General features: G+C 40.2%; 1 protein-coding gene across 2 annotated transcripts in view; it reads left to right on the top strand.

Annotated features, from left to right (window-relative positions):
* The window catches only part of LOC101485065 (SH3 and PX domain-containing protein 2A), a 61,149-nt gene that overhangs the window by 6,532 nt on the left and 39,382 nt on the right, over positions 1-15,235 (top strand). For both annotated transcript variants that reach the window (XM_004551549.6, XM_004551548.6), the window contains exons 2-4: positions 3,936-4,016; positions 14,205-14,280; positions 14,916-14,992. In XM_004551549.6, the coding sequence (XP_004551606.3) occupies positions 3,936-4,016; positions 14,205-14,280; positions 14,916-14,992 (234 nt within the window). The remainder of the gene's footprint in view (positions 1-3,935; positions 4,017-14,204; positions 14,281-14,915; positions 14,993-15,235) is intronic.

Below are 15,235 nucleotides of genomic sequence, written 5' to 3'. Positions count from 1 at the left end.
CATTACATCTTATTGTTAACATGGATGGTTTGAGACCGTCTGTGACAGCTGAGTTGTCATTCGTGTTATACTAGTCTGCTTGGAGCCTGGCCTCTCGTGATAGGTATAATATGTTGACCGTCCATGTTGAACATGCTCGCATGCTTATATTCTTGATAGCATAACATGATAAGAGAGAAACTCTGAGAATAGAAGTATAATCAGGCAAGAAATGTCTCAACTGTCCAAAATATCTCTTCATATGATAAAGTCATTAAGACATGGCTTAGAGCCATACCTTTCTGAGTACACCTGATCTCATCCGATCTCAGGAGAAAAGAAAGTTTGGGCCTAGTTAGGATTTCGATGGGAGACTCCCTGAGAATACCAGGTGCTGTTGGTTTGGACTTGAGTAGTAGCGTGGGTCACCTACCAATTGGAAAGGATCCCTGGCTCCTCCAAGTATGCATGTTCAAGTATCCCTGGGAAACATACTAAACCCGAAGTAGCTCCTGATACTTTCACTCAGTGTCTGCGTGTGAAAGTCTGTGGTATGAATATGTTACGCAAAGCAGCTAGGCGTACATAAAAGTGTTGTGTGAAATTATTATTATTATTATTATGAGTTATTATGATTATTTGAATGAATTCATTTTAACAGGAAGAAACCTTTGCCCAAAATTGGCCCCTCCCCGAGCCTGCCATGTCTCTTTTTAACAGTTGCCAAGTGCTTACTCATCTTTCCATCCATCCATTCGCTTCCGCTTATCCTTTTCAGGGTCGCGGGGGGTGCTGGAGCCTATCCCAGCTGTCATAGGGCGAGAGGCGGGGTACGCCCTGGACAGGTCTTACTCATCTTTATGTTTGCATTTTAGGATGACAATGTAATTACAGTCTTATCATCAGCAAGTGCAGCATGTTTGTTTTGTCACTGAAAGGTGATCTTTACAGGACATCTTTGTTTATATATATTTTAAATACCAAGTTCACACAAATAACACCGAACCCCAAATACTACTCTGTGAATGTCCACTGTGTGAATGTCTGTTTGAATATTAGTTAAAGTACTTCACAGGTGTGTGAATGTATGTGTGTGTGATTGTGTGACTCTTGCCAAAATTGAGTAGAAAGCCACTATATAAGTACCAGTCCACTGACCATATTTGGCAAAAATTAATATGGGTGTAATTAAAAGTGTATAATGCTTAATAATGTTAAGAACAATGTTTTTTGGAAATGGATAATTTGCAGATTTTCCTTGTATTACTGCAGGGTCTTTACCTCACATCACCTTTGGTATGATTTTGTGCTATATAAATACAATTGCATTGAATAACCAGAAATTTTAGGTATTGACAGTATGGCTGTGAAAAGCGATGAATCCTAGACCTTGATTTTTCATTCACAAACTCAAAATGTGCATTTTTTCCTGTGCTTTTATTTATAGTTAAATACTTGACATTAAAACTAACTGCATACAAGTGCTCCTTTAAAAAATATTAGTATGCTTACATGCTAATGTAATTCTGTCAGGATGTGTCAGGATGTTAAACTCCTTCTGTGCCTGTTAGGATTCTTTATTATAGCCTCTAAGAGCTGCTTTTAAGCTGTGGACTTTCTGGCCTTAATGTTATCTCACTCAAACTGTTGAGCCATAACAGTTGAACCATGTCTCAGTGGGACAGCAAAAAAAATCAATTAGCCCATCAGGTCCAATTGGATTAATTAACCTGAGAGTTGGGATCAATTGAATCATCCATCTCCTGCTGAGGGAGGGTCCCCAAGGCAGCTAAAGACAGGGCACAGACCTTTTCTCTTGGGATTAAAGCCGGAGGTGAGGTTTGACTGGGAAGTCCCCCAGAGGGAATCTCATTATATATGAGCTAAGCAACTGGAATGCTTATCCGGTATTGAGAGAGGAAAGAAGCAGCCCTTTGTCTTTTGTCTCAACTGTCCAAGTGTGACTTCCTTCCAGGCAGTTGTAGCAGTGGTGCCAAAGAGTACATAGCAACTAAGCCTTGTTTACATATACTTCCAAAGGGTGCTTATGGTAGAGGAGATGTCAAATCCTCTGTTTACTATATTAACACTCCTGGTAACTAGATACTTACACATTTACAGTAAGTGCATGCTTATCAGCTGTGACTACCAATCGAGGTATTTAAACTCTCACAGCTTCGTGAATGTGTGTGAACAACAGAATTACACAATTGCTCTGAGCTCAGCTAAACACGGAAAGAAGAATGCAAATATCCAATGCATGTGGTCTGGTTTAAGCAGTGTTTTTTCTAGTTAACTCAACCTCCATGTTGAAAAAGAAGAAACATGAAATGTCTTTAGTTTTAGTCTTTGGTCAAATTAGTTAACCAAGCCTGAGGAGGCTTTGATGCATCTGTTTAGTAAGGCTTGGGAGGTCTGCATGACTGTGAGTCAACAGCCTTTACAAAATGTGATTGTGTTGTAATTTGGTATTACAAATTACTTTGTCAGCTCCTGACAAAGAACACCCTATTATAATGATTAAAAAGGCTAAAACACTGAAACTGATTAAAACAAAGCTAAGCTGAAATGAACAAACCCACTCTGGAAACAATTGAAAACTGATGGAAAATTACAAAACTAGCTAGAGTCAAGTCTGTGTGCCATTTGATTGTGCCAAAGTGTGAATACCTCAGTAAATAGCATGGTGCATTCAGTTAGTGAGTGTCATGTGTGGTTTCTTGTGTAAGCTCTCTTTCCTAAACTACACAGGTGCTATACATTTCTCCTGAAATCATGTGTGTAAGCAATTATACATGAAACAGAAGAAAAATATTATTATTGTTATTATTATTATTATTATTATTTAAAAATCAGAATAACATAACATAACAATAAACATAAATATAAATATAAATACAACTGAAACATGACATTTAAAGTGTCACACATTATATCACTACTGTGTAGAGATCACCTTAAATTACCAAAAGTGACATCAAATATTAGCTTGGCAGCTGTGGCTACCCATCTGTTAATTGCAAGGTTAGTGGTTTAATTCCGTCCCAGCTTCTCCAGATGGCAAATTAATATTCTGATAATATTCTGCAACCCCTCCGCTTCTGAAGTGAACCGTGCTTTTGCCTAATATGAGAGAGTTTGGGCTGTCTGTGTCTAATTAGCGAGCTGCTGGAAAACTCTTTTGTAATAAGCAGAAGACTTCATTTCAAACTAGTAACTGATGTCCTTGCAGCTTGCCACCATATGTGTAAATGATGCTTTTATAAACACTCTGCGCCATGGGTTTAGATGAAAATGTATTAGGTGTAGCCATCTGTTTCCGAACCTCAGGGTGAGTGCAGTTGTTTTTGGGGCTCTTTATTGTTGAGGTAAATAAAAAATTTATTTTGGGAGTATTTTGTAAGTGACCGATTTGTGCCAAGGAAAGGATACTCCTGTTTGCGCTTTAGCATGAGTCAGCACTTCCTTTCCTTGTTATCTTTTGTGGTGGTAGAACTGGCAGAACTTGACACAACGGAAGCAACTTTTCCCCTTCAAACGGTGGACTCATGAGACACTGGTAATGTAAAACTCAAAAATGAAAACTAATGAGAGTCTCATATTCATGTACAGCAAAGAAAATAACAGGCTTACAGCGTTTATTAAACCGCCGCATTCAATATTTGTACTTGTGAAATATTTGAATCAGCTGCATTCAATCGGCTGCACTTAAATACACAAGAGTAATTCAATATGCATGTTTTTAATGAGACACAATGCTTCAAATCTATTGGCCCTCTCATTGACCCCCTGATGGCTTTCCAATGTGTGACTGACAAAGAGAAACATAATGAATTTATTTGACCTTTGATGATCCTTTGAAGTAAAGTCAGAAAGGGGTAAAGCGGTGCCATGTTGTCTCTGACAAAGGGATATTGTTCCTAATGGGCTTCTTTTGTTTGTTCTTTTCTCTGCAGGTGTACCTTATCAATGTTACTTACTCAGACTCCACTTCCCATGTCATCTACAGAAGGTACAGCAAATTCTTTGACCTACAGGTACGTTACACTGCAACGACTACAAAATAATTTTACAGATTTAATTCATAGTTGCACAGGCAGTTGCCCAAAAGCTCAATGTTTTGTATTAAGAATGGTTCTAATATGTCTTATATGTTGTTGTATTGCAACATTAAACTCCGCAAGGCCAGTTTGACCTTTCAGTCAATGTCTTTCTGTTCAGCTCCTGTTTAGTGAAGGTCTTATTTAAGGCGACTGCATGGAAATAGGAAAATAGGGGAAATCCAGTCACCAGATGCAGGAAAAAACATGACCTCAGAATGCAGAATGCAGTATGGGGCAAACTTCTGAGGCTCTTCTACAGGATCCTGTAGCAGTAAAATACAAACCCAATTCCAAAAATGTTGGGAGGCTGTGTAAAATGTAAATTAAAAAAAAAAAATCCAGTGATTTACAAATCTTATAAACTGGTATTTTTCTCAAAGTCTGTAAATGTTTGGGGACTGAGAACCGGTGTGTCTTTCCAATTATGCAAGGTCCCATTTTCTTAGGCATTAATGCACCCCCAAAACATTCTTTTAATGAAATTGTAAAATGTCTTAGTTTAAAATGTTTATATGTTTTCTATGCCCTGTTGTAAATAAAATAAGGGTTTATGAGTTTTGTGAAATCATTGCACTCTGTTTTCATTTAGATTCTACACAGCATCAACGTTTTGTTTTGGAAATGGGTGTTGTATCTGCCTTTTTGTATACTATAGTTTGTTTCTTAGAAAGAAAGTTAGAGTTAAACCCTAAATGAGTGCATTAAGTCCTTTTCTTGTAAAAGGCCGTCTGTGGACCTTCTCCAATGGCCCTCTCAAAGTGCAGTAAAGCACATTGGCTCTGGTGGGCTGACTGTAGGAAACCCTTTGTTCTCTTGTCTCTTGCTAATAGCCAGGAAAAGTCTGCCCTGGTCTGTTTGACTGAAACAGACCTCCTCGCCTGTCTTTGTAAACATTAGTCTTGTGCATGGATCTCTGTTGCCAGGGTATGTTTGTCTGGTTGTGGTAATCATGAAGAACAACAGTCTGCAGCTGTCAATACAGAATGGTTAGGTTTAGGGCATTTGTTTGTATATATGTTGCATATAGTATGGATTGCTTAATACATTTTTAGAATTGAAGTCAGTAAGAATACTAAAGGACTATGCAGCTTAAGTAATGCAGTAAGGCCAGTCCCAAAATGCATTCGATTCAAAAGGGAGGCTCTTGTAGGTTGGGGGTTGTGGTAAAGAGCAATTTTGTCACCCTGACTTTAAAGATATAAGATAATAAGATAAGACAGCTATTGGATGCCTCAGAAGCAATAATTTGCAACAATAAAGGTTTCGTTGTCATCTGAATTTTCAAATACTCAATTCTCAAATGAGTTTGAGCTTGTTTGTGTGTCTGCCAACTGACACCTACAGTCTTTTCCAAACTCTTCACAGTTGCTCTCTTTTCGTAGCACAATTGCGTGTTTTGTGTTCGCAAGAAGCTGAAAAGAGGGGGGCCAAATGTGACCATGATCTCATCAGATAACCATGAATTCAAGTTGAAAAGCTAAATAAGGTCACAGAACAAGAAACGCCTTTTTAATCAATTTTTCATACCGTGTCTAAAATCGTTTTAGTAATTTAAAGCTGGCTATATACAAATCATTGTCATCAACAAGCTGTTTGGCTGATTGTCTTTTTAAAGATGAAGTATTTTCTTTTACTGCCAATTTGACATCCAAAAATGCACTCACTGCTGAAGTTTCAAACCTCTCCAGCACACTTAAGATAGTTCATAACTGCTCCTTTGGGAAGCAGTTATCATAAATTACCAGGATCCCGTCACCTTTTTTATCTGATTCCTCCCCCCTTTGTCTTTTCTGCTGACGTAAAGTGAAGTGCACTCTTTGTAATGCATGTGCAGAGTTAAGCACATTGATTTCTTGGTTTAGAGACATTTGTTTCTACGCTAGAAGATTGCTGAGCCTGAATTTCATCAAGCACTGTTTCTGTCGTCAAAGGGAAATGTTATTGACCTGCACATGTTTGACGTGAGCAGATTTGGTCAGTGTGTCAAGCGAGTGTGGTCTCCCCCTCCACACACACCCTTAAACCACAGCGTATAGGTCGCATGGGTCACAGCATTCCACAGGGGGGATTGTGGCGTGTGCAAGCTGGCCTGGTTTCCTTTTGGACAGAAACCTCTCCAAAATCCCTTAGTTGTCATTATTTTGGGATTGAGTGACTAGGCCAGCAGTGAGCTCTACCCTGTCTACATTATAATTTCTCTGTCCTACATTCCTGACATGAATCAGGACTTTAAAAGCTTTGAAGGGTTATTTTTCTCCAACATTGGTATCACACATTCAGAACGGCCTTTATTTAAAGGTTATTTAAAATGATGCAGCAACAATTTAGCATTGTAATAGTGTAGCATAATGACAAGAGTTAGATCTTTTTTACCTTGGTTTTAACACCCCCCCCCCCCCCCCCCCCCCCCCCCCCCCTCTCTCTCTCTCTCTTTAAGCTACATAACCAAGATTTCTCCTTGAAATTAGACCTGGAAGTGTAGCAGCTGTTAATGTAGTCCTATCCTGTTTGTTGTAATACTAAAAGCAGGAAGTGACAAGAACTGAGAAACACCTGGTAGGAAAAGACAAGGAGACACCTAAGACACAAATAAACTAAATGTGATCAAACTACATTACCCAGATTAACTACGTTAATGAGAACCAAAAGTAAGATGTGGAATTGGCAAAGGCACCATAATATGGTATACAGTGGGGCAAAAAAGTATTTAGTCAGCCACCGATTGTGCAAGTTCCCCCACCTAAAATGATGACAGAGGTCAGTAACTTGCACCAGAGGTACACTTCAACTGTGAGAGACAGAATGTGAAAAAAAAATCCATGAATCCACATGGTAGGATTTGTAAAGAATTTATTCGTAAATCAGGGTGGAAAATAAGTATTTGGTCAATAACAAAAATACAACTCAATACTTTGTAACATAACCTTTGTTGGCAATAACAGAGGTCAAACGTTTACTATAGGTCTTTACCAGGTTTGCACACACAGTAGCTGGTATTTTGGCCCATTCCTCCATGCAGATCTTCTCGAGAGCAGTGATGTTTTGGGGCTGTCGCCGAGCAACACGGACTTTCAACTCCCGCCACAGATTTTCTATGGGGTTGAGGTCTGGAGACTGGCTAGGCCACTCCAGGACTTTCAAATGCTTCTTACGGAGCCACTCCTTTGTTGCCCGGGCGGTGTGTTTTGGATCATTGTCATGTTGGAAGACCCAGCCTCGTTTCATCTTCAAAGTTCTCACTGATGGAAGGAGGTTTTGGCTCAAAATCTCACGATACATGGCCCCATTCATTCTGTCCTTAACACGGATCAGTCGTCCTGTCCCCTTGGCAGAAAAACAGCCCCATAGCATGATGTTTCCACCCCCATGCTTCACAGTAGGTATGGTGTTCTTGGGATGCAACTCAGTATTCTTCTTCCTCCAAACATGACGAGTTGAGTTTATACCAAAAAGTTCTACTTTGGTTTCGTCTGACCACATGACATTCTCCCAATCCTCTGCTGTATCATCCATGTGCTCTCTGGCAAACTTCAGACGGGCCTGGACATGCACTGGCTTCAGCAGCGGAACACGTCTGGCACTGCGGGATTTGATTCCCTGCCGTTGTAGTGTGTTACTGATGGTGACCTTTGTTACTTTGGTCCCAGCTCTCTACAGGTCATTCACCAGGTCCCCCCGTGTGGTTCTGGGATCTTTGCTCACCGTTCTCATGATCATTTTGACCCCACGGGATGAGATCTTGCGTGGAGCCCCAGATCGAGGGAGATTATCAGTGGTCTTGTATGTCTTCCATTTTCTGATGATTGCTCCCACAGTTGATTTTTTCACACCAAGCTGCTTGCCTATTGTAGATTCACTCTTCCCAGTCTGGTGCAGGTCTACAATACTTTTCCTGGTGTCCTTCGAAAGCTCTTTGGTCTTGGCCTCTTTGGAGTCTGACTGTTTGAGGCTGTGGACAGGTGTCTTTTATACAGATGATGAGTTCAAACAGGTGCCATTCATACAGGTAACGAGTGGGGGACAGAAAAGCTTCTTACAGAAGACGTTACAGGTCTGTGAGAGCCAGAGATTTTCCTTGTTTGAGGTGACCAAATACTTATTTTCCACCCTAATTTACGAATAAATTCTTTACAAATCCTACCATGTGAATTCATGGATTTTTTTTTCACATTCTGTCTCTCACAGTTGAAGTGTACCTCTGGTGCAAATTACTGACCTCTGTCATCATTTTAAGTGGGGGAACTTGCACAATCGGTGGCTGACTAAATACTTTTTTGCCCCACTGTACATCTGAGACTCTATAGGCATCAAGTGCATTTTAAATGTTAAAGTTTACAACAGTGCAGTTAAAACAGGAATGCATATGAACAAGTTTGGCTTGTTCCAAAGAACTGTCAGGAGAAAGACTCTTTTGCTTTAAAGAATGTGAGCGCTTTGGTTTTGTCTTGGAAATGTGCATCCGAACAAACAGTAAGTCTTGTTGAACACTGTCCTGTGGACAGATGAGATCGTGATAACAAAACAAAGCATATCAGCACCTTAAATGACTGTCAAGCATGGTGAGGGAAGGGTGATTATTTGGGCTTGTTTTGAAGCCACAATGTGAGACGATCTGTCCAATAGCCAAAGCTTTATTGAAACTGGGTCCCACAATAGCACAATGATGCCAAGCAGCAAGAGAATGGTTGGAAAAGAAAAGAATCAAGGTGTTGCAGTGGTTCAGAAAAAGTCCAGACCTCAACCTTAAAATGTTGTGGCAGGACCTTAAGAGAACTATGCATGAACTGAAGCAACGTTGTAAAGAAGTGTGGGCCATTCCTCCAGAATCTTGTGAGAGACTGTCACATAGAAAATGATTTCTTTAAGTCATTGCTGCTTAATCATGGGGTGTTTCATAGGAATTTCTAGATTTCTTTGAAATATTTAATATGACTGTAGTAAATTGTTATTATTACTCTATCCAAAAGGGTGTTGCACCACGATCTCGCTGCAGTAGACAACTGCAAAGAAGATGTCAAAACACACCCCAGCAATGAAATCTGATTGTTTTCCCACTCAGACATTCCTATCTCAGAACAGTTTCTTTGTCTTCTGTTACAGCTCAGTGTCTGTGTCGGTTTCTTCTTCCTTTCTCCTGTGAGCTCAGTTATTTTTAAATGGCTCAAGAGATTATCATTACAGTTTACAGAAGCTATTTCTGTTTTTTTCCAGTCACCATAATTCACATCATTGTGACAAAATAAAGATATGTTTGATGATTGACTTTTTATTGCAGTTCCTTCCTCTGGTATTTATTCACAACACTGATTACCAAACAGTGTGGAAAGAGACAGGACATGTCATTACATCATAGCACCTGTTGCCTGATAGACATTCCCCAGTGTTAACGCTACAACTTAAATACACTGCAGTTTCCTGGGCAGAGCGTGGGATAGAAATATAGATTAATTACACCATCTCTGCTCCCCAAAGCCTCTGAATTAAAGGTAAACAAAATATGAGGAGTGTTTTCAATCAGATTTTTGTTCCAAACTGTCCCATGGAGCTGTGAGTGTAGCCACGTAGATCTCCAGTAGTGATGTCATCCTCACTCCCAAATGAAAAGCTGAGGCAGTTTCTTACAAGTGTTGAGTGAACACTCCTGTATTAGAGGGAGTACACAGCTACATCCAGCTGTAAGCCTGATAACATGATGAGCGTGTAGCTTTGTGTATCAAATAAACAATATGGTTGTTATAACTACTGGGATTTGGAGGAATTACAGCCTAGCCTGTAAAGTTATGTTATTGCCATAGCATCCTAAACTACACAGTCTGGTTTACATACATATTTGATGTCGTGCCTTCTCGGCATTAGACTGTAATCACCGTAAGATTAGGAATTTTACCATGGCTATGTGCAGGTGTGGTTAACCAGGACGATTCTTTATACTCTGCACTTTGCTTTGCCCTTAAAACACAATAATGATGACTGTCCATTTCAAAGGAAAACATTTCTTGTTAGCAGTCTGTAGTTTGGGGGAGAGGGGGGAACATGCTATACCCTGGGAGAAATTTTTAGATTCAGCAAAGCCAGCAGATTAAAGTGGAAACGAAAGAACCACAACATCAAACCAAACCACCTCTTGCTGCACAAGTCCTACAAACAACTCCCACAGACCCAGACAGACTGGATCCAACTTTAACCTCCAAGCCTGATTCTGTTTGTCCACCTGGTTTCTTTTTGGCTCAGTTTAAACTGAGACCTTTCCTTCTCCTCCCAGTTGAGTGTGCTTCAGCTTGATACTCACAGAATTTGCTGGTAAAGCACATCTAGAACAAGGCAAGGGAGGAAAAATTAAGGCGTGGTTACATCTACATCTTAAACCTGTTACTGTAAGATGCTCTCGTGTGAATACAAAGACGATACTACAGTTAAGGTCTATCATTTGTTTGACAAAGATATATTTTCCTTTTGAAAGTACCACATCACAATGGATTTTTTAAATCAGGCAGTCAGCATGCGATGAAAGTTCAGACAGTCAGCTTTCTTTTATTCAAGGGTTTTTACATGCATTTTGCATTAACTGTTTAGAACTGTTAAGGTTAGTACACCCATTTTATACCCAGAGGCTCAAACGCAATTGGACAGTTGACTGACCAGTAGTTTCCTGGCCAAGTGAGGCCTGTTCCATTGTTATTTGGAGGCAAAGGAATTTATGGGCTTTGTATTTATGGCTTTCCACTGTAATTTAAAATATGAGGTCGGTGCAAGTGAAGGAGCCCATCGTTTGGCTGAAAAACAAAAATAAACCTTTCAGAAAGATGGCAAAAACTTTGAGTGGCCAAGTCAACAGTCTGGTGCATTATTTAAAGAATGAATAAAGCTGCCAACTCAGCAGCACCAAAAGGCCTGAAAGACCATAGAGGACAGCTAAAGTGCATGTTGACAGAATTATTTCCATGGTTTAGAAAAACAACTTTAGAACATGTAACCAAGTCAAGAAATCAAGATGGTAGGTGTATCATTGTCTGCAAAGTCTGCAATCAAGAGACGCCTTCACGAATGTTTACAATAAGGTGTAAACAACTGGTTACGCTCAAGAACAAGAGAGCCAGATTAGACGTTGCCAGAAAATAAACATAAAAGAGCCTGCACTGCTTTAGACCCATGAAACCAAGGTTAACTTGTACCAAAGTAAATGATGGCAAGACAAAAGTATGGAGAAGGAAAGAAACAGCTCACGATATCATCTGTCAAAAATGGTGGAGAAATAAGACATTGCCATATATGGTTCCCACTACGTTCACTGATGATGTGACTGCCAATAGAAGCAGCAGGGTGAATTCTGAAGTGTACAGGGATATACTCTGTGCTCAGTTTCAGCCATATGGTGCAAAAGCAAAAGCAGCCCAAAAGTGGCCAGATTCAGCCAGTAATACGATCTCAACCCAGATGAACATGTTTTTCAGTAAATGCACAACCAAAGGGAAATATCCACAAACAGGAACTCCAGGTGGCTGGAGAAAAAGCCTGGCAGAGTATAAAGAAGAACCCACATTTACTGGGGTAGACTGGGGTAGACTTCAGGCAGGAGATTTTCATCCAGGTTTTAAAAACATTCCTTTTTGTGCCTCTGGAGATTTGGGACTGGGTTTAAAAAGCGTTGCAGTTTTTTAAATATTTAATGTAAACTTCTTATTGAAACCCTTTGAATTAAAGCCAAATGCCTACACTTCAATCACATACTTACTGGTTAATTTAAAATTCACTGTGGTAGTGTAAACAGGCAAAATAACAAAAACCATGTCCTTCTGCGGCAAAATACATACCTACTCTTGTTTGTAGTATGTAACACACATGCAATGCATGTTTGTTTGTTTTTTAGCACTCATCAAAACTTCACCAAATACAAAATATGCGTATCCAAGGAGAATCATGTTGAAACTGTTAGGGACAGCTACCCTCAGAAGGAAATCTTCACTGTAAAACAGTTGTTTTTCATTGTTTAGCTCTGTTTCGCTCCCTGCTTAATCTCTTGAGAGATTGATGCTGTAAATAGACATACAGTGGGGCAAAAAAGTATTTAGTCAGCCACCGATTGTGCAAGTTCCCCCACTTAAAATGATGACAGAGGTCAGTAATTTGCACCAGAGGTACACTTCAACTGTGAGAGACAGAATGTGAAAAAAAATCCATGAATCCACATGGTAGGATTTGTAAAGAATTTATTCGTAAATCAGGGTGGAAAATAAGTATTTGGTCAATAACAAAAATACAACTCAATACTTTGTAACATAACCTTTGTTGGCAATAACAGAGGTCAAACGTTTACTATAGGTCTTTACCAGGTTTGCACACACAGTAGCTGGTATTTTGGCCCATTCCTCCATGCAGATCTTCTCGAGAGCAGTGATGGTTTGGGGCTGTCGCCGAGCAACACGGACTTTCAACTCCCGCCACAGATTTTCTATGGGGTTGAGGTCTGGAGACTGGCTAGGCCACTCCAGGACTTTCAAATGCTTCTTATGGAGCCACTCCTTTGTTGCCCGGGCGGTGTGTTTTGGATCATTGTCATGTTGGAAGACCCAGCCTTGTTTCATCTTCAAAGTTCTCACTGATGGAAGGAGGTTTTGGCTCAAAATCTCACGATACATGGCCCCATTCATTCTGTCCTTAACACGGATCAGTCGTCCTGTCCCCTTGGCAGAAAAACAGCCCCATAGCATGATGTTTCCACCCCCATGCTTCACAGTAGGTATGGTGTTCTTGGGATGCAACTCAGTATTCTTCTTCCTCCAAACACGACGAGTTGAGTTTATACCAAAAGGTTCTACTTTGGTTTCATCTGACCACATGACATTCTCCCAATCCTCTGCTGTATCATCCATGTGCTCTCTGGCAAACTTCAGACGGGCCTGGACATGCACTGGCTTCAGCAGCGGAACACGTCTGGCACTGCGGGATTTGATTCCCTGCCGTTGTAGTGTGTTACTGATGGTGACCTTTGTTACTTTGGTCCCAGCTCTCTGCAGGTCATTCACCAGGTCCCCCCGTGTGGTTCTGGGATCTTTGCTCACCGTTCTCATGATCATTTTGACCCCACGGGATGAGATCTTGCGTGGAGCCCCAGATCGAGGGAGATTATCAGTGGTCTTGTATGTCTTCCATTTTCTGATGATTGCTCCCACAGTTGATTTTTTCACACCAAGCTGCTTGCCTATTGTAGATTCACTCTTCCCAGTCTGGTGCAGGTCTACAATACTTTTCCTGGTGTCCTTCGAAAGCTCTTTGGTCTTGGCCATGGCGGAGTTTGGAGTCTAACTGTTTGAGGCTGTGGACAGGTGTCTTTTATACAGATGATGAGTTCAAACAGGTGCCATTCATACAGGTAACGAGTGGGGGACAGAAAAGCTTCTTACAGAAGACGTTACAGGTCTGTGAGAGCCAGAGATTTTCCTTGTTTGAGGTGACCAAATACTTATTTTCCACCCTGATTTACGTATAAATTCTTTATAAATCCTACCATGTGAATTCATGGATTTTTTTTTTCACATTCTGTCTCTCACAGTTGAAGTGTACCTCTGGTGCAAATTACTGACCTCTGTCATCATTTTAAGTGGGGGAACTTGCACAATCGGTGGCTGACTAAATACTTTTTTGCCCCACTGTATGTATCAAGTGTCAACATCAAAGTGCCTGTTATGCACCCTGATGGCTTTTTAAGCTGCTTAAGTGGCTTCCTTGTGAGGGTTTTTTCAAATAAGAGGGTGATGTAACCTTGCCTGCTGCCCCAGCTATCAAAGTGAAATGGTTTGCACTTTAAATGGTTTTTCAGATGATATATAATTATACTCTGTGTTGAACTCATGTACTGTTACAAAATGGTCAGTTGTTGCTGGAGAATTTTCAGACCCCCTTTTCCTGTATCTCATCACAGATTACTCCACTTTAAACTCGCGATAGATAATTGACAGTTTGTTTGATTTTTTTTTTTGCCATCAAGCATTTGCATGATTATAATTGCTTGCCTTTCATGTCTTTATTGTATTCGAAAGGAGGATTTTAAAAAAGTTTTGCTCCACAATTAATGTTCGTGTTACATTTTCATTTTTATTTCTTAATTTTTTTTCTTTTTTGCAGATGCGAATCCTTGACAAATTTCCAATTGATGGAGGACAAAAAGACCCCAAAAAGAGAATAATTCCTTTTTTGCCAGGTGATTAAACTCAGTATGCACACACTCGGCACTGTCAGTGTTGTCTTATTAGACATTTTGTTGTTCCTCCTACACACTCCATAGCATCGCCTACCACATTGCTTTGTTTTATTGGCTTCCATTCTCCATCCGGGCCAAATCATTTTGTGGTCGGCCATCTCAGTAGGAGGCTAGCAGAAAGGGATTTGTCTAATCTGATAAACTCATTGTGGGCCAGAGCAGAGGAGAGCAGTGAAGAGATCCTTTGTTAGACAAGCTGTAAGCCCACCATGGTGTGAACTGTATTCCTTTAAACCCCCAAATGGTTTGCATTATTTTTCTATTTAGTAGGCTTCATGCTCTTAGCAATCTCAGTCTCATAAGAGTTAGAAATTAGGAAATGGGAAAAAGCGAAAAAGTGGATTCAATTGCCTCACATTAGTCCCACTAGTTGAGAGCAATCAGCTCCAGAGAAGTTCTCCATATGTTGGTTGGAATTTTATATCTCAGTGTCAGTACCAGCTGAGCTGGAAAGGGATCATGCTGGGATTTTATAAATGTCTAAGCCTAAATTATAGCACGATTGTTAAGCATTTAATCATAATATTTTTGTGTTTTTTGTTATATACACCTGACAGTGCTCTGCTTTTCCTCAGGTAAAGTCTTATTTCGCCGCAGTCACATAAGAGATGTAGCCGTCAGAAGGCTGAAGCACCTGGATAATTACTGCAAAGTAAGACAAAAGCTGCATGCCTCACTGTTTCCAGAGCTGGATTTTTCTCAACTTGTGTGCAGCACAATGCATCTCTTATTGAAGAGACTACTCATTTTTAATTTATATGTTGTTTGGAAGAGTGCTTTATCTCTGTCAGTGCTCTACCCTCTGAACATTTACCACAGTTTTTTTCAAGGCCTCAACATTTATCTCCCCTCCACCAGCCTCAACAGGAAAGCAACTGCTCTCTGTGCTTGTCAT

The sequence above is a fragment of the Maylandia zebra genome, linkage group LG13 (genome assembly GCF_041146795.1).
Source record: "Maylandia zebra isolate NMK-2024a linkage group LG13, Mzebra_GT3a, whole genome shotgun sequence".
In the NCBI taxonomy this organism is placed as follows: domain Eukaryota; kingdom Metazoa; phylum Chordata; class Actinopteri; order Cichliformes; family Cichlidae; genus Maylandia; species Maylandia zebra.
This window is presented reverse-complemented; position numbering and strand designations above follow the sequence as displayed.